Source organism: Clarias gariepinus, chromosome 4 (assembly GCF_024256425.1).
Source record: "Clarias gariepinus isolate MV-2021 ecotype Netherlands chromosome 4, CGAR_prim_01v2, whole genome shotgun sequence".
Lineage (NCBI taxonomy): Eukaryota > Metazoa > Chordata > Actinopteri > Siluriformes > Clariidae > Clarias > Clarias gariepinus.
Genome location: NC_071103.1, coordinates 11,697,501 through 11,716,675, shown reverse-complemented (window position 1 = coordinate 11,716,675; position 19,175 = coordinate 11,697,501). Strand labels below are relative to the sequence as shown.

Below are 19,175 nucleotides of genomic sequence, written 5' to 3'. Positions count from 1 at the left end.
CCTAAAAGATTTTTTTAATGAGGGAATACGAAAGTTTGTTGACAGATGGACAAAATCTCCTTGCTTTTTCAATACGCTATGTAAAAAATCGATGTATATCTTTTCTAATCCTAAAGTTAATTATAAGTAAATTCTACAGCCAGATTGCAGAAAATTTTTCATACATTTTATGTCACACACTCATCATAAAATGGATTTTTTTCACCTCCCGTTCTACACAAAATGCTCCTTGATGACAAAGTGAAACCTAAGGCATCATCTTTACCCTGCCCCTCATGTAGCCGACATGTCACGTCTACATTTAGTGCTCTGTTGCTACACATCTGAGCGTGTCTGAGCCATGGCGAGTCGTGATTTTCAAACCGGAATGATCTGTAGAAAAAATTAATAAATAAAAAAATCATGAACGTGGGCTTAACACCGTGTTTACCGGACGCACGTTAATGATAAGTGTACCCAAAAGTGACAGTATAGCGAATATAGCTTGGGAGGAGTTTCTCCTGATACACACCAAAATCCAGCTTCGTCTTAGGCACATACCTCGCAGTGTTTATCCCTGAATCCCGAAATGTTTCTTTCTTCCCGGCCCTAAACATGAGCTCCTGCCAAACCATCAATTTTGCAGCATCGTTCCTGTCTTGCTCGCATCTGCAGTCTCGCTGGGACGAAGGTGTGGACAGTGACTGACAGGTGTAGTGCCCACCTACACACAGCCGCCGTGGCCCGTGTTTACATTTGGCGTTATATTTACTTATCTGGCAGACGCTTCTATCTACGTGTTGACAGTGCTATGCTGTCGGTGACGTTTACTGCAAACACTGGTGAGTCAGCAGGTTCGAATCATCCTGGTGCCATAACAAAAGCGGCGTTTTTATCTTGCACGGATCGTCTTACACCGGCTCGCTCTCTATATTCACGTTCCATGAGGTTAAGTAGTCATGTGATGAAGACAGAAAGCGCCGTCGGGGTAAGAACATCCTCACGTAAAGAGCTAATTACGTCTGTGGCGGGAAAAAGGATGAGAGTAAGAGTAGAAGCATCTTATATATCAATACATCACATCACATCCCGGTCTGTCTCTTAATACGCCTTCCAGCCGTCTTAGTTAGACGCGAGACCTGGGATGGTAACGCTTCATAAACGGCATGCGTAGCTCGTTCCAGTGCGAGTATACACGACGAGGAAGAGACGCCTCGAATTAGCATAAGAGCTGTTTTATAACAGATCGTTTCCTAGGGTTAATGATTTACGAAGCCTGCCTCATGCAGTTAGCGCTTCCTGAGGTTAAGTGCTGATTTAACAAAAATAGCAGCGCTGTAAGGGGACAGCGTTCTCAGCCGCTCGCATAAGAGCAGATCAAGACCGGCGTGTTAAACGAGAGTGAGCGTAAATAGACAGAGAAGTGCGGGGCACATCAGGCTCACAATCTGTTCCACATGCTCGTGCCTAATCGTTTTAAATCAGTGCACTTAGTTTTTTTTTTTTTTTTTTTTTTAAAGAGCAGATTAAGAATAGAGTTCAGCAAATAATACGTCTAGATCTATAGAGTCTAAGCTTTCAGCAGGACACGTCAGACGTCAGAGAAGGTCAAGTCAAGCCTGGTTTGTTTAAGGAGCGGTATGTGGATACATGTGGATGGAGGAGGAAGCTTTTTTTGATAAAGTTAAGGGGAATAAAAATAGTCAAAAAGTAATTTACCTGAGAGCTCGACTGAGTTTGTCATAGTTCATCTGAGGCTTGCACTTGCGCGCCCCCCACAGTCTGGCCACCTCGTCCGGGTCCTTTATGACGAACTCGCCGTAGTCCCCCTGCCACGCGATGACATCGTGGTACTCCTCCTTCCTGAGCAGCTCCAGGATAAAGTGCCACAGCTGGATCTGTCTGGAGCCCGGGCTCGACTCAGGTTTGTACGCCCATTCCGGAAAGGCGAACCCTACAAGCGGAAAAAGGACGATAAACACAATTTAACAGAAGAAGGCTTTTAACATTCATCTATTTTTGACTGATCAGTGTGAGGGTCATAATCCTCCTTCAAATAAGTCAGCACTGGCTTGCATCGAGCAAAGAAAACAAATATGGAGAGTAGAAATAACTGGATTTAAAAGGACAGTAATGATGCATAGTGGCCACTGTACACGGCAGTGTTATGATCTTCAAATAAAGTCAGCTGAAGATCTGAATGTACCTCAGTGTTTTTTTTTTGTTTTGTTTTTTCCTTGCCTGGATGGCATGGGTATATTCCATGACTTAAATTGTGAAAGAGTGGTTTTGGGAGCATGAGGAACCATTGTGAACTGGCCAAAACGTTCCACGCGTTAATCAAAGCTAAAGATGGTAAAATAAAACCTCAAGAGCGTGGGCCTTTTTTTCTTCAGGTAGGCAGTGTACCTAAATTTGTCTATTTTCTTGCGGCTGAAACCGAGAATGATTCGGTTCAATGCTGAGTTTAAAAGATTGAATGATTCTAGGCAGATCTACAGAGAAAGAAAACTAGAAGTTCGCATATATACGACATGAAAAGGTACAAATGGATTCCGATACTTAAATAAAGGTAGTGACTTCTGAATAACTGAAAGTGGAATCAGAAAGTGTTTATATTAACGTCCTTATTTCTATAGTGACAGTTTACTCTCTTGTATAGTGGGATTTGTATAGCGGATGATGCTTGTAATTAATGTTAACAACATGGAGAGGCTTTTTGCGTGAGATTAGTTTATTTACCAAAAAGAGTCTTTGGACACTTTGTACGTTTTTTTTTTATTATGTTAAAAAGTCTTCACTGGAGAAGTTTGTGCTTTATGGTTTCTCAGAAATGCGGAAAGTTGCATACTTGAGAGGAGAAGGGAAAAAAAAAGAGCGAGAGACTGATGACCTGATGACTGTTTATAGGTGTCATAACGTAACAGGAACTAACTTGTCTTGAAGACATTGAACATATCAATGAATGAAAAATTGCGCTGGCTGGTGGTTTTTCTTCCTTACACAAAACATCTCGAAAAAACGAACAAACACACAAGTTACTTTATGATGTGCCATTTATTCATTTAGACTTTTAGGACCGATTTAAAACCTCGAAGAAAAGAAGGAAAGGAGGCCGCAAAAAAGGACATTGTGGTTGTGATGAAAACTCTTCCGCACCCAAGGCATTTATTCCAGGCCACATTTATCCCAGCCAAACACAAACACACACACACACACACACACACACACGTACCTGCATGCATGCATTTATAAAAACACACACAGACCCACCGGAGATCCTCCTGGCTTTATTCTCTTTGTCAAGCAGAGGCTGCTTTTTATAATAGAGCAACAAGTATTTAAAAAAATATATATATATTTAATCCTCCTGTTTTCCTTCTTCCTTTCATAAGGATTTTTTTTGTACATGGATGCAGAGGAAGAAAACTTGAGAGGTGTTTTCAGGCTTCGGGTTTCAGTCTCGGCATGACCGTGTGTGTGTGTGTGTGTGTGTGTGTGTGTGTGTGTGTGTGTGTCCGTGTCCGTGTCCGTCCGTCTGGCACTCGATTACATCATGGTGTGGTGCTGTCTTCAGAAGGTTTGCATAACAGTTATAGCGCACAGACGCTGATTTGCATACTTGTAACAACCTTTAAAAAACATTTTGCTTAAGGTTTGAGAAATACTGAGGCTGGAACGGGAGTCCTTGAGTTGAGATGTCCTGGAATAACTTTTACTAGAGTCGCTGAGACCACAACGTCCTACATGTCTCTTGAAACCACTGGGTGTGTTTTTCTTTCCCCCCCGTTTACACCACAGCAGTTTCCTCATTTATATCATGTTAATCAGACGTCATCAGTTGTATATTTTGCACTTAACGTTGTGCGGTCGACATCTGCAAAACAAGTTTGTTCCTGTTATCACTGTAAACACTCGCCAGCATCTCACTTTTTTTCTCTCTCTCTCACTTTCTCTCTATCTGTCGCTCTCTTCTAAACTATAGAAGTTTAGAAAAATGCAGCTCATCAAGTTCCTGAAGACTTTCCCATGTGGGGAAAAAAAAAGTACAGCTTTAATTCTGACTGTTACAATGTGCTGACAATGGAGACTCCTTACAGAAGTGCTAAACAAACATCTCCTGGCAGGAGATACAGATCTACGAGTTACGCGCGTGTGCCTATTTTCACAGGCCGACCCTATGAAGTCTCTTGTTATTATAGAAACAATAACGGACCAAATACATGAATATAAACCGCCTGCCTGGAACTACCGTCAGAGCCGCTGGTACAGAAGATTAATCAGCATCTTCTGACCAATCAAAGTGAAGAACTTAGTTTTAATTACAGCACAAAATGCGGTCTCCGGTTTATGTGTGAAAATGACTCCTCCTGCTCCCAGAACACCTTTTTCCACACTCAGAGTCCTGGAACATGCCTGCGCTATCAGAGAAACTAATGATCTCATTTTAACAGTTGATATTGAGACGTGTCTGCTACTTATTCTCTGTAAAGCCTTCATAACGGCTCTAATCTGAGGTGCTGTTTATTCTCAATAAAAGTATCCTCTGCAGCAGAGGTACGTTCTGGTCCTGCTTTCCTGGGAAGGTCTTTACGAGAGCCATTTACATCCTGGCGCTTGATGGGTTTTGCAGATGCACTTGACGATACTGTTCTTGCAAGAACTGTTTCCTAATATAACAACCGAATGTCGTTGTTGTTACTTAATTACACGACGATCGCTTACTCACTTACTCATTATCTATACCACTTAATCCTGTATACTGGGTCAGGAGCTCACCACAGGAAACCCAGGGCACAAAGCAGGGCAAGTCCTGGACAGGGTGCCAATCCATCACAGGGCGCACACACACACACTACGGGCAATTTGGGACTGTCAATTATTCTAATCTGCATGTCTTTGGCCTGTGAGAGGAAACTGAAGTACCCGGAGGAAACACACTAAGCACAGGGAGAACATGCAAACTCGAACCTGGACCCGGGAGGTGCAAGGAGACAGTTGTAACCACTTAGCCGCCGCGCCACCTAGGGCTGAAACGATCCCTCGAGTAACTTGATTAATTCGATTACAAAAAAATGATCGAGGCAAAATCTTCTGCCTCGATGCCTCTCTTAATTAATTTTAAAAGCTTGCGTTATGTTTTTGCGCAATTATTTGTTTGGCGTGACAGCACGCTTCTGGACGCAAGCCGCCACTAAACACAGACGAAGAAGAAGCGCTTACGTCACCCACAAAGCGGAAGGAGACGCAAACAGTTAGCTGTGTATTAATTGGAGGAGGCGTTTCTATTGCAGGCTGCAAAATGGAAGGGAGCGGTAAAAATATCAACGAGCCAAGAGATAAAGAAACTAGCAAGCAAGTTTGATACTTAAAGTCATTTCAAATACCTTTTTTTTGCATCGAGAATAGGCTTTAAAATAAAAATATATGGCACTGTAATGCACTTAATTCATCTCAGTCAACTTTGAGCTATTCCTTTTATTGTAAATAATGACAATGTTTATTTTTGATAAAATGCTGTATGCATTTAAAAAAAAAAGAAAGTAGAATTTTGTTTCTCTTATATATTTACATTGTTGTTTATTTAAGCAAAAGTACATTGTATGCCTCGATTAATCGATTACATTTTTGGTAGAATACGCGATTACTAAAATATTGGATAGCTACGGCTCTAGTTGCCGCCTACGCAATGATATATGGGTTGTGTCTTATTTTCAAAAAACAATCTAGTATTGTTTTAGAATGTAGAAAATAAATGCAAATTTGTGTCCAAACTTTTGATGAAAAATGTACACACACACACACACACAGATAGATAGATAGATAGATAGATAGATAGATAGATAGATGTAGGCAGTTCCATTGACAGTAGACATATAGCACATGAAAAAGCCCTGTGATCGGCCCTTTAAGAGGTCAAATGTGCCATGCTCCAAAGATTCTGACAGTCACGGATCTGGTTTCACGTCTCTCACACACACACACACACCCACACAGACACGTGAAAGTGATCTCCACTAAGAAGTCTGAGCCAAAGTCAATGTCTGTCAAACTCCCTGATGAACAATGAAAAACAGACTCCTAAGTCACACAAGCGCACACAGCCTTCTGGCAACGATGGATACACTTACAGATGTGCAATTCCCACACACACACACACACACACACACACACACACACAGTGCATGCTTTGTTGAACTAATAGTGCTAAAAAATCTTGTGGAGGCGTGATGTCTGATCTTGTGCTTCTCTATGGACACACACACACACAAAAACACACACACACTCACATACACACCCTGCTATTTGTGCTAAAGCATCCGAGACTGAGCACAGCCTCAAGGACAAACCCTCTCCGATGTAGGTGTGTGTGTGTGTGTGTGTGTGTGTGTGTGTGTGTGCGCGCACATTATTGATCATATTACTAGCTAGACACTACAAGCCCTGCAGTGCTGGTGTGTTGATATTGGAGAGTGCGCGCACACGCACACACACGCACACACACTCAAAGACTTTCCGTGGCATTGCCGTGAAACCAGTCGCTCTAGCGTACACGTGCGGGAACTTGTTTGTGTAACTTGTTTGATATGTTTGTAATAAAAAAAAGACACAAAGCCGAGATGTGCCTTCGCCGCCAAACATAAACGCTTTGTGTGGTCTTTCCCCTACCTGCGTTCTTACGCTCTGCACATCTGGAAGGCTGTTTGTTAATATCAGCCGACACTAAATCCCAGAGAGGCTGAGCTGCTGTACCCCCCCGGAGATGGATTTCCACATCCGTATCTTGTGATTGAATCGCACCAACTGACAACACGCCCAGCGCAGGTCCAAACAACCACCTCTCGTCCGTACCTCATTTAGATAACTGTGTAGACGTCTCTTATTATTAAATAAATGAATAAAATCCCAACCCCGTTCCAATATTCCGATTCCAATAAACCTGATTCCTGATTTAAGCTTTAGTGTCAAGTCCGTGTGCAAGAAATGTGTCGTACAATTACACCGCCAAACCACTAGTTGGCAGAGTAGTTTCTATGCCACTGTGTTGAGTCTCTACTCTCTGAGTATTTTCAATCTACCACAACTGACGGCGAATGAAACTGTGCAGGTCTTCTCTGAGTTCGAGAAGTCAGGGGTAGCTCGGTGGTTAAAGCATTGGACTACGGTCCGGAAGGTCCTAGGTTCAAACCCCATGAAGACTGAGCTGCCACTGCTGGGCCGTTGAGCAAAACCCTTAACTCTAAAAGTGCTTAGATGTATAATTAGATAAAAATGTACGTCGCTCTGGATAAAGGCGTCTGCTAAATACCTAAATGAAATGAGAAGACAGATAGTTAACAATAGTTATCTTTTACTGAAATTACAGAATCGTAAAACCGAGAAGACGTCGGTGGAGATGGTCCTTCAACTCGTGTCAAAAGACAGAAGCGTAGAAAAAGTCGTCGTTGGAAATACGTTGCCTCCATGTGGACCAATCGCAGTGGTTAGATACATTTCTTCTAGCCACCCGGTTTCAAGTTGAATTTGCTGGAACTAAAAAGCTCCAATCCTGTTCCCGTGCTCCATGAAACGTTTTGATAAGCTGAGGAATGGTCTGGAAGAACAATCAAGCGTCCTGCCCAGAACCCTGACCTACTGAAGATCTTTAGAACGAACAGGAGCACTAAAGTCCCCAAGACACCCTTATCTGACCTAACGCTTTCATCACTGAATGAACACAAATTCCCAAAGGTCTTGCTCCAAAATCTAATGGAAGCTCTTCCCGGGAGACAGGAGATCATTAATAATCACTGGGGAAGAAAAAAAAAATTGATTCAGTGATGTTTTGTGTAAAAATTCATGTATTCCAACATTGACAAGTAATCGATAATTTTTAAATGTTTGCATTTGAGGTGGGGAAGCAACCGCTGCTAGGCACTTGTGCAAATCTAATATTCCTAAAGTGAAAACAACCTAAAATCAGGAACGAGAAGTTTAACAAGCACTTATGGATGTCATGGTCGGGGGGTTCACATTCTTCATGCAATACAGCGTACCTCCAGCACTCTGGCATTTTCAAATCACTCTGGACAACAGGATCTGCTAAATGCTGCAAATATAATAGGCCCCAGGTGTATTTTTTAATCCTGATTATCTTGTTTGTTTGTTTTTTGTTTTGTTTTTTACCTTTTTTGATCTTGATTTACAAACGTGTGGGAAAATGTTGCGCATGCAAGGTGTTTTTTATTTTTTGTAAATGCTCTTTACCAGAGAGCTGTGTTGCGAGTGCACGCGCGTATGACCTCATCCCCCCCTCCCTACTTAACCTCTATGACCTCCAGCCCTTCTCTGTGTCTCTCTGTCTCTGGTTCTCACCCCGCCCACCCCCCCTCACCCTCCCAACGGGGAGACACAGGATCCTTACCGCAGAGGAGAAGAAGAGGACAGATCTGTGCGCACACTTCATCAATAATTCAGGGAGCCGCCTTCGCTCGGGAGTATCTGAGGGAAGAGCTGGGGGGGGGGGGGTAATCTCTGCCCTGGGACATTAGTGTGTGTTTGTGATGAGAAAAATGTTAGAAGTTGTTGTATAATTAAAAATAAATTATTAAAAAAAGAACAAAAAAGTTGAGAAAAGTAGACATCTAGTGAGAGACGGGATGGGGCGATGTGGGACGATGTTGGACGATACACAGGAGGGCAAGAGAAGCGGCCGAGAGGGGCCTGTGAGGAGGGACGACTGGGTGGGGGGTGTGGGGTGGGGGTTAAGGGAGAATAAGGGAGAAAGGGAAACAACAGAGGAGGGGTGAAAGAGAGGGATGAGATCATAGCTCGTCTCCTAGTCTGTTGTCATCCAGGTCAAATTGCTCTCTCTCTCTCTCCTCTGACGCCTCGTCCAAATATGTAAATCTGAGAACGCTGGCTGTCCGAGGCTCTTCTTTTTTTTTTTTTAATTAACGCAGAACGTATTTAAAGAATCTTGAGCACTCTGGCATACAGCAGTATTGTTATGAGAGGAAGCATAACCCATGCTGAGAGAGTGTGTGTGTGTGTGTGTGTGTGTAGATTAGCAAAAATCAAATTGATGACATGAAAGAGTTTCTGTCAGGACAACACAGAGCGGCGATTCAACTGTGGGGAGAAACTCAAGAGGGCGGCTTCACTTATTTCGTCTCTTTGTCATTAACGCTGTGCAATTCTTAAATTCCAGAGGTGTGTGTGTGTGTGTGTGTTTGTGTGTAGGGGTGGGTGGTCAGTAGCCAGACTCTTAACAGCTCACTGTGAAGACTAATAAATATTATTGTAGAGTGAACGACAGAAAGTGAAAGAGTGTGTGTGTGTGTGTGTGTGTGTGTGTGTGTTCTAGCTTCGAGAACGCTACTTCCTCATTAACTTGACTTATATTTAATTAAATCATCAAATCTGCATTTGATTTGGTATTTATGATGGCAAGTCTGAAGTTATTATACTTCCTTCTTTGCGACATGTATTTAATGCTACAATATAATTACAAAATGGGGCGTTCGAGTCAATCCGGGATTTGACTGACGTTTATCGAAGACTTCAAGCGCAGTACGGCGATGAGACTCTTAGCTGCAGTAAAACAGTGGCTTTACAGTGGCTTCCCGTAAACATTCTGCGAGGGGAACGTCTGATACTTGAAAATCGACAGTTAACATGTTGCCAAGTTGTGTGAGAGACGCGTCTGTCTGTGGGAACTGGACACACTGGATATGCACCACTGAACACCACCTGCACATTACAGGACCTCCGCTGGGAATTATTGCCGTACGTCGCCCATACAGTCCTGACCTTGCGCCGCATGTTTAGGGAATTAAAGGAGCTCCTGGGAGGCCAGTGTTTCATATATGTCAAAACACTGGAATGAGTGCTTTAGTGCAGCAGGGAATTAAATAGAGAAATAAAGGTAGCTTTTTAGTCTCAAAACAATTGTCCTGGTTTGACTTGAACAGCCTGCGAAAAATCAAGCCTGGTGATGTGACCCACCTGCCTCATTGCTCGCCCCCTCCGCATCGCGCTCATGAGGGGGGTCATGTGACCACATCAAGAGGAAAGAAAAAGTGAAGAGAAAAAAAAAAATCAGAACCTCTCAGTGACCGTGGTCAAACCACAAGAACATTAAAGATTCATCAGGGAAAGAAAGTGAGAGTAAGAGAGTAAACCGAGTAAAGAGAGGACAAGGTGCTGAAGAGTGGAGCACAAAGAACAACAACAACAAAAAAAAGAAGAAGGAATAAAGAGATGCATGATTGCGCTGGAGCGATTGTGATGACGGTGCTGACGACACGGACGCTGTCTTTTTCTTTAGTGGTGAACGAGGATAAAAAAAAATGTAAAAAAAAAAAAAAAAAAAAAATCACAGAATGTACCCTTAACCTCACAGAGTCAATGAGTACACAAGAGCATGAGTGCGAGAGAGAGAGAGAGAGAGAAGAAGAGAGCGAGAGAGAACATGAGAGAGTGGGAGCCAGAGGGAGAGATGGCCTTGGAGATCCAAAAATAAACTCGCACACAGGGGTTATTGTTTGACAGTAAAAAGAAAGAAAGAGAGAGAGAGAGACAGAGAGAGACCGAGACACGGAGAAAGTAAGAGGACAGGTGGAGGTGGAGGTGGACAGGTGGAGGTGGACAGGTGGAGGTGGATGACAGAGGTGAAGGATTTGCTTTTCACACCTCCATAACTTTATCACAGTCGTACAGTTCTTCAATAACGCGCTGCACAAACTCTTCGGGCCAAGGACGAGCGGCTAGAAATACATCGCTGAATGCATTGAGAGGATGTACAATCGTGCCGAACGCATGCACACGCGCGCACATAGACACACACACATGCACACGCGTGCACACACATGCAGGCACGCTTCTCTTGAGTGTTGCGAGTTGCGGAGGTGAAAAATATTATTCCGTGGAGTGGAGTGGAGGCAGAGTCCCAGAGCGCGAGGTGTATTTATGTTCAGCTCTTACGCTCCTCCTTTATCCTCATTAACCCTCCATCCATCCTTCCATCATTGCAGCTCTTTAGCACTCTGTCCCTCAAGACACACTCCTCCTTTTATCCTTTCATTTCCTCTCGTTTAAGGCTGGATAGAGGTAACGAGCTGGGAGTCAGGGGAGACATCTCAGAAGTTCTCATCTCTCTCTCTCTCTCTCCTCTCAAAAGGTCTTTTTGCTTTTTTTTTTTTTTCATGAAGTGTGTATGTGTGAGTTGACGATGATGTGAGACGTGCTGGAGTAAGACCAGCATAAACTAGTGCTCAGGTTATGAGTTTATGTCTCTACACCTGAACAGAGAGGAAACAATGTCGATGTGTTTCCTGGAATGTGTCACACCATAGAGGTGCAGGAAGTTAGCAAGCCTCCTGCACCACCACAACAACTCTGTTTCCTGTATGTGTGTGTGTATGTGCGTGATGGTCTAAGGGAGTGCATGTGACTCGCAGCATCTGCACCGATATCTTTGTCACGTTTCCTCTGGTTCCCGACTCGCAGAACTTGCTAAAAAAACTTTAGGTGGCGTGAACACGGAACTCGCAAGGTGTACTCGGCGACGTTACAAAAGACAATCCAGAAAAACAACTAACAGACCGTGTGTGTGTGTGTGTGTGTGCACGCACGCACACGCGGTGTGTGTACATGTGCCAGCGCTGACTCAGTGCGTGAGCGTGTTTGTAATTCAGCCTTCACAACGCAAACATTTCTCTCTCTCTCTCTCCCTCTTTCTATTCCCTGGCTTTCTCTCTCTCTCTCTTGGACACCGTCTCATAGCAACCAGACACTTCAGGCCTAAAAATAAACTCCCAGAAATGAACAGAACAAAAAAATAAAACATAAACGACAATTAATCCTTTCAGCCTGAGAGCCAGGCCTCAAATAGAGCAGGTAGGAGAGAGAGAGAGAGAGAGAGAGAGAGAGAGAGAGAGAGAGAGAGAGAGAGAGAACGAACAGCCAGCAACAGGTATTTGTGAGCTCACGACTGTACTGATAAAGGACGAACTACAGATTTCTTCACACACACACACACACACATACACACACTAATGCAGACTTACATATTTAGCATGATTAACCGTACAGTGTTTTTCTTCCTGAGATTCTCGTCAGTTCAGTCAGCACTTTTATGACAATATTAAATTTCGTTACACAACAGCTCTTTGAAACGCTACATAGTTACAATTTTGAAGGACAAACAGTTGTACATTAAAGCGTCTCGTGTTTCCAGTCCTCTGTTTAATCTCAGCAGGATTCTAGACATAATATTTGTGGCATATCACCCACCCTGACACACACAGACACACACAAATACACACGAACACACACCTGCTTGTGTGTATTTGTGTTTACAGCAGGTAAGTCAGCCCACCCCGCTGTACTCCCCCTGCTCCAAAATCCCCATGACATCACCCCGAGTGACTGAGAGCCTCTGTTCCCTACAGCAAGGAACACCTGACACACACAGACACACACAGACACACACAGACACACACAGACACACACAGACACACACAGACACACAATACTCCGGGCAGTATTATTTTTTTACAATCATAGTTAGTAAAGTGCGCACTCAAATGCACAGCGGCCACTATATTGGGAAGACTGATACCGATGTTCAGGGGAGGAGCCTAACCGGGACTGAACCTAAAGTCATGTGATCGCGGGTACCCACATTAACATAGATGTTCCTAATGAAGTGGCCAGTAAGAGTATGTTTAGGTAAAAACTCTGACATGAAACTGCGTGGTGTCACCAGTAGAGACAAACCTGATTTATAACTGCAAACAGTTTTTGCAATTTCACAGCCAGACTGTGTGTGTGTGTGTGTGTGTGTGTGTGTGTGTGTGTGTGTGTGTGTGAGTGAGAGAAAGAGTTTCAAACGAGAAGAAAAAAGTAAAAAAAAAAAAAAAAAAGAATGTAACACCTTTTTGCAGTAAACCACAGAAAAATCTTTTCCTTCCCATTTTATGACCACTAGTTTTCATACTGGGTCTTCACACACACACGACTTTTAAAGCATGTTTTTGTCACCTCCGTGTCTGTTTGTGTACAGCGGCCTGACTTGCGTCTGTGTGACGTGTGACCGTCCAAAAATACCCTCTCCTCCGTTATCTCCATCTCCCTGTTCCTCACCCCTCCTTCCTTCACCTCCATCAATTCCCCTCTCCCTCGCTCTCCTTCTCTTCCTGCCATTATTTTACCGCCCTAATTTTAGAGAAGGGGAAAAACGCTGCTTGCGTCTGTTAACCACGCCAACGAGTACATGATGTGGAGGGGGGGGGGGATGTTGATGGGGCGAGACAGGAAAGTCAGAAGTCAAAAGTGCCATAGTGTGAAAGAGAGAAAGTGTGTGCGAGAGACAAAAAGAGCGAGAGACAGAGTAAGGGAGAGAAAGTGATTGCGGTCAGCACTGCCCAGGGCAGGACATTACCCGGCGTGTGTGTGTGTGTGTCTACTGATAACCATGAGCTGATCTGTGAACCCATGCAGTGACGCAGCCCGTCATCGTTCCCTCACTCATTTTCTCTCCCTTTCTTACTTTCTTTCTCCCTCACTCATTTACACACACATCTGGCTACCATATTCGCCAGCTTTGCCCTATTTGAATGTTCACCAGACAGAGGTGACTAAGAGATTTCAGCATGAGTGAGTGAGTGAGTGAGTGAGAGTTTGTTAGCAAGCTGGTAAAACGCATCTGTTAAAGCTGCTTAAATCTTGCTGATCTTTCTTATGTAACGCTCACCTCACACACACCCGGTGGGGGGAAGGGGGGGGGGGGGTAATACAACAGTGATATCGGTGGCATGTCAGAGTATGTGTGTTAGTGCCTTAGTGTGTGCATGCACATGTCTGACCAGCAGTTTAGCAGATCTCCAGGCTGTCCTGATGATCACACCGTATATCACTCAGGCTTGTGTGATGTAGCTACAGAATCTTAAGGACGCTGATGTGTAGTATAGTCTGATCAGACTTTATATACAGACGTGTCCATCTTTACGCATTAAATGCGCAGGAGCTCTGGGCCGTCTTAATCACTTAAAACTACTGAGCTAAAAGCCATAAATCTGAAATGATCAGTGCAGATGATTCAACTATCCAAATAATGAAACGGCAGTTTGGAAACTCCGCCCCCTCGCCACCAAAATCATCTCTCGAGGGAAATGAAGGAAGCTTACGACCCATCCTGCTTCTGAGTGGCACAACACAAAACAACCCTTTCATGCAGGTAGGGATGGGGATCTCCAAGAGAGGTACGACACCGAGGTGATGATTCGATTTGTATCATGATTCTGTACAAATCCCGATTTGATATCAAATATAGTTTTTTGGTAGATGTTGTTACAATTCTAAACAAACTTTAAGAAGTTGTTCTGTGTGAACACACTGCGAACACAGCAATGTTTCAAATGCAAACATATCATATCAATATCATGTTTTATTTTAAAACTTATAAAATAAGTTTTGGAGTCAGTGTCGCGATACATGAATAGATTATTTTTCCCTCTGTTATGCGAACATGGCGAGTTTAAGCCCACGACCTGGTATAGCTGGAAGTCTAGGGACAGGGTTAGGATGAGCTGCACTCACATCAATCATAGCAACCCTAATCAATCTCAGGCACTTGTTGTGTTACACCACCCACTAATGGAGCACGTGTAGCAGGAGGAAGCAGCCTTCTTCTTTTCGGGTTGTTAGCCATCGCCTCCAGCCATTTCCACATGAATTATAACAGCGCAAACAACGCGGTTCAGTAACCTGAGGGAGGTTTCTGTGTTTGTCTTTTTAAAAAAATATTATTATTATTTGTTCAGGTGGGAGAAAGTCCTGTAATCCTCATGCAGTTTGGATTAAACAAAAGTCACTAAACAGTCCATGCTGCATTATCGAAAAGTTACCAAAAATTTGTTTTCTTTCTTACAAGGTTTTAATAAACAAATTAGATTTTGCCCTATTGTGACCTCATATAAGAGGGGGATCCCTTTTCACAGCTTTTTGCTTAGCTAAGATTCTCTGGTGAGGCGTTTCATTTCTCCTCCATGGTGCATTTGAAGGAGGAGTGAACTAAATGCAGATATAAAAGTTATGTAAGGGAGGGGCCGTCTGATCAGAGGATCAGGTGTTCATGCCCCACCAGCTGCAAGGCCTTTAAATTTATGCCCATATATATACCCAGCCACTGGGCAGGGCATTGTCAGTACCGTTCCCAAGCCTCAAGAAGAAGCGGGTAAGAGGGTAAGAAAGGAAGAAAGGCATTAGGCATCAAAACCTGTGCCAATAACTGGCAGCTTGAATGATCCGATGTAGCGACCCTGAGAAATCCCCCACCACCACCACCACCACCAATCAAAATAAAAATAATACGAGGCATACAATATATAAAATAAGCATTATTTGAGGAGTATTAACACACTTATAAAATATTTTATATTTATTATCCAGTACCAGTCAAAAGTTTGGATACATTCTCTAATTCAATGTCTATTGTTTAGTGATTTATTTTTCCAAGACTTAACAACAACAACAACAATCAGTCAGTTGTTATTGTAAGACACAAAGGCCAGCTGTTCGAGAATAGTTCTTGCAAGAACAGTGTATTGTCAAGTGCATTCGCAAAAAAAGTTGTACATTTAGAGTTACCAGTCTCAAAAAATAAATAAATAAATAAATAAATAAATAAATAATAACCAATTAACAGCTCCTCAGGTTAGAGCCAAGGACATCTCAGCATCAACTGTTCAAAAGAGATTATCGCATACTTTGGATACCTTCTGTGTTGTTTTACAGTGTGGAAAGAAATAAAACTCAGAAAATACGTACGTAATTTATACCTACAGTTACATACGTAATATAAACTGGTAACTACCCGGCAGGAACAACAGGACACTGTAGAACAAAGGTCTAAAATGTAGTTTAGACAACTTTCTCTCAATGTCCAAATAGCAGTCGAGTTGCGTCTCAATGAAAACCCTTTCAATTAAACAGAACACGAGTTTTGATTTATGATGAGAGGAGAGTGATAATGTTTTTCAGTGTAGGCAGCTCGCAGGCATTAATTCTGACCATCTTGGCAGCAGGTCAGTCACCCCTCGCTCTCTCTTTCTCTTGGAGGGAGAGCTCGTCCTCCTCAACTGGAGCAAATAAATTGTACTGGATTATGCAAGACGCCAATGATGTAACTACGAGCACAAACTCGCCACACGGAGCACAGCAGCCACGCCATAGCAACCAGCATGACGGCTACTAAATCAAAACAGACTTTAAATCCAGTGGTGTCACAGTTTTCCTCAGAATCTCTCCGTCTCTCTCTTTCTCTCTCACACACAGCACGTGTGTTTCTGCGCCTGGTGTGTGTCTAAGCCTAGTGCTGGTGGTCAACTAGAATTAAAAAAAAATTTATCTCTGCACTTTAGGGACATGTTAAGAGCCTGAAGTAATCTGTATAAGAGTTTTATGGGACGATAAAAAAAAAAAAAAAAAAGTTTTGGAGGAATGTGAGTGTTCGTATTCTCTTCTAGTACACTATTTTTAATTAGAGCTGCTCAGGTACCTGGATTCTCCCTGAAAGCAAGCAGAGAAATCTGATAACCTGTTAACTGGAAAACCAATAACCTATGGTATGAATACACACACACACACACACATTCCAAGAGAGAGAGAGAGAGAGAGAGAGAGAGAGAGAGAAGGAAAGAGATAAAGAGAGAAAGAGACGAGATTGATCTGGGTGAACTTTCAACGTTCTTGCGCGGCTGCTGCTGAACATGATTACGTAACAGGGTGAAGAGGGAGCAGCGTTTAACGCTCACGTGCGCGCAGAGAGCACAGAGCAGCGAGCCGAGATAATGAACGCTAAAACAACCACCAACACGCAAGCACATGTCATGCATTTAAACCCAGACCCGGTGCGCCTAGACAGTATGGTATAGAATTGCAAAATAGGCCAGGGATTCCCCGCCACTAAAGACGCCGTGACCGCAGAAGCTGCTCGCGTCCGATTGGCTGGCCTTGTGTATTCATGTCTTACAAAAGAAAGGAAAGCAATTCTAGCCGGTAATGCCCTCACCATTACCAAACATCAGGTAGGTTTCCATAGTGCCTTTTTTTGTATCTAATATGTTCGATCACGACTCTCTTAAACGCTCTAATTTGATTGGTCGATGCGGTCATTCAAATTACATGTTTCTAGTAATGCGCTCCTCCGCATATATTATAGTTTCCATAGTAACAGCTGGGAATTCTACAGCAAACGTTCCTCATAATTTAAAAGTTAAACATTCTGTTATTTAAAGAAAAAACCTTTCTGTACTGGTATGGGGAATCAGTTTTCTTTCTAAGTACAAGTTTTTTGACCCTCTGAGATTTTCTATGTACAGGTAAAATAGAACAAACATTTTTTAAAGTTATATTTATTTTATTTTAATAATTAAAATAAATATAATGCATACAATTTGTGGCACTAGAATAATACTACATTTACTTCAGAAGATCAATTTATGCACCTTTATGCAGAAAGGTGATTGATGTATGCAAAGAGTGCAGAAATTACACAATGGCTAAACTTTAGACATCTGCCATATGTGAACTCGACATGGATTGAGAAAGTGTTTTGAGCCACTTTTCACTGTTTTTTTCTTTCTGGAATCTGTCACTGTTTGCACCTTTCTTTTCAACTTAAGGATCTGTAGTCATGTGACTAAACACAGGTTTTGCAAAAGCTAGAAAAAGCCTAGAAAAAGTGCATGTTAAAAAGGACTTTTTTTTTTTGTTTAAACATGTTTATTTTCGACTTTTGAACTAAAGGACGTTTAAGCATTCAGCCATTAGCATAATTACACAGTTATTGTGAATCCTTAAGGTACAACGGGAGAGATTTTTGATGTGTTCTGCTATTCCGCACAATTAAAAGTCCCGGTTTCACTGAAAAACCTGGGGTGTTTAAGTCAAACCAGAACTTTTGATTATGCAAGAAACCAGAACACACTTATGAAAAAAAAAAAAAAAAAGACCTTTATTTATTTTCATCAAGATGGAAAGCTTGCTCAGTTATCAGACTGCCTGCTTCACTTCTGGAACCCCGGCCTCCCAGGAACTCCTTTAATGGACCAAACATGTGGAAATAGTTTAAAGCAAGGTCCGGACTGTACTCTGTACTCCTAGCTGAGTTCCTGTAATGTATAAGTGGCATTTGTAAATGACTGTGCGTACAGTTCCCACACACAAATGCGTCTCTTCCACAGGTTGGCGACAAGTTATCTGTTGATTTTCAAGGATCAAATGTTGCACTTGCTAAATGTTTATGAGAACTACTGGAGTGTGCTCCGAGCCACCTCGTCATACACAGACAAACAGGCTTCTTTAAAACGTTTGCACCATTCAGACGCTTTACTACAGCTAAGAGTCTTATATATACTGTAAACACCTTTATCTGTTTTGAAAGGAAAGTTTCTAAGCTATGCCTGCTGTAAGAAATACTTTATAACAGGAAGTGACTATCAGTAAAGATATTTGTAATATGTGATGTAACTATAGAAAGATATAAGGCATGACACCATCATTACATTAAATACAAAACTAAAAGTGTTAACTGGAGTACAAGAGAAATAAAACACTTGTGCACTTTATTGGGCATAATCTCACGCATACACACGCACGCGCACACGAACACACACACACACACACACGTTGGCGCCCACAAGCGCAGCATAGTCATTTATAAAAGTACTGATTACACACACAAACAAGCATACACAAAGGCTACAGCTGAGCAGCTAAAATACACCCTGGCAAGCCGACCGTGCCACTCCACTTCCCAAGCCGCTGGCCTCGAGTACACACTCTGGGTCATCTCCCCCCCCCCCCCCATCCCCCCCACACACAGCACTCTAGCTGCTAAGCAATCCATCCCAACACCACTGAGCAGATACGCTGTCTGGATCCACTTAACTTGTTTGAACCAGGTTAGTATTCACCTGGTTGTAGAAAGTTAACAACCCTTGACGAGGACATGATCCCGAGTAAACGGAGAACGCAAAATAAATGAGGTCATAAATAAAAATATTCTGTAGAATTTCATGATCTTTATAGTCTACATCTGAAACTGCAACTAGTCACCTGTTCATCTTCAGGAAGTGTTTTTTAGGAAGCTAGGAAAATACAGCCTTGACTGAGACGCCGAGGCATCAAAAGTTCACCATGAACACACA

General features: G+C 42.6%; 1 protein-coding gene across 1 annotated transcript in view; it reads right to left on the bottom strand.

The window, feature by feature from the left end:
• erfl3 (Ets2 repressor factor like 3) overlaps positions 1 to 19,175 on the bottom strand; it is a 42,076-nt gene that overhangs the window by 8,713 nt on the left and 14,188 nt on the right. Inside the window, exon 2 of the mRNA XM_053495350.1 lies at positions 1,699 to 1,933. Within this exon, the coding sequence (XP_053351325.1) occupies positions 1,699 to 1,933 (235 nt within the window). The remainder of the gene's footprint in view (positions 1 to 1,698; positions 1,934 to 19,175) is intronic.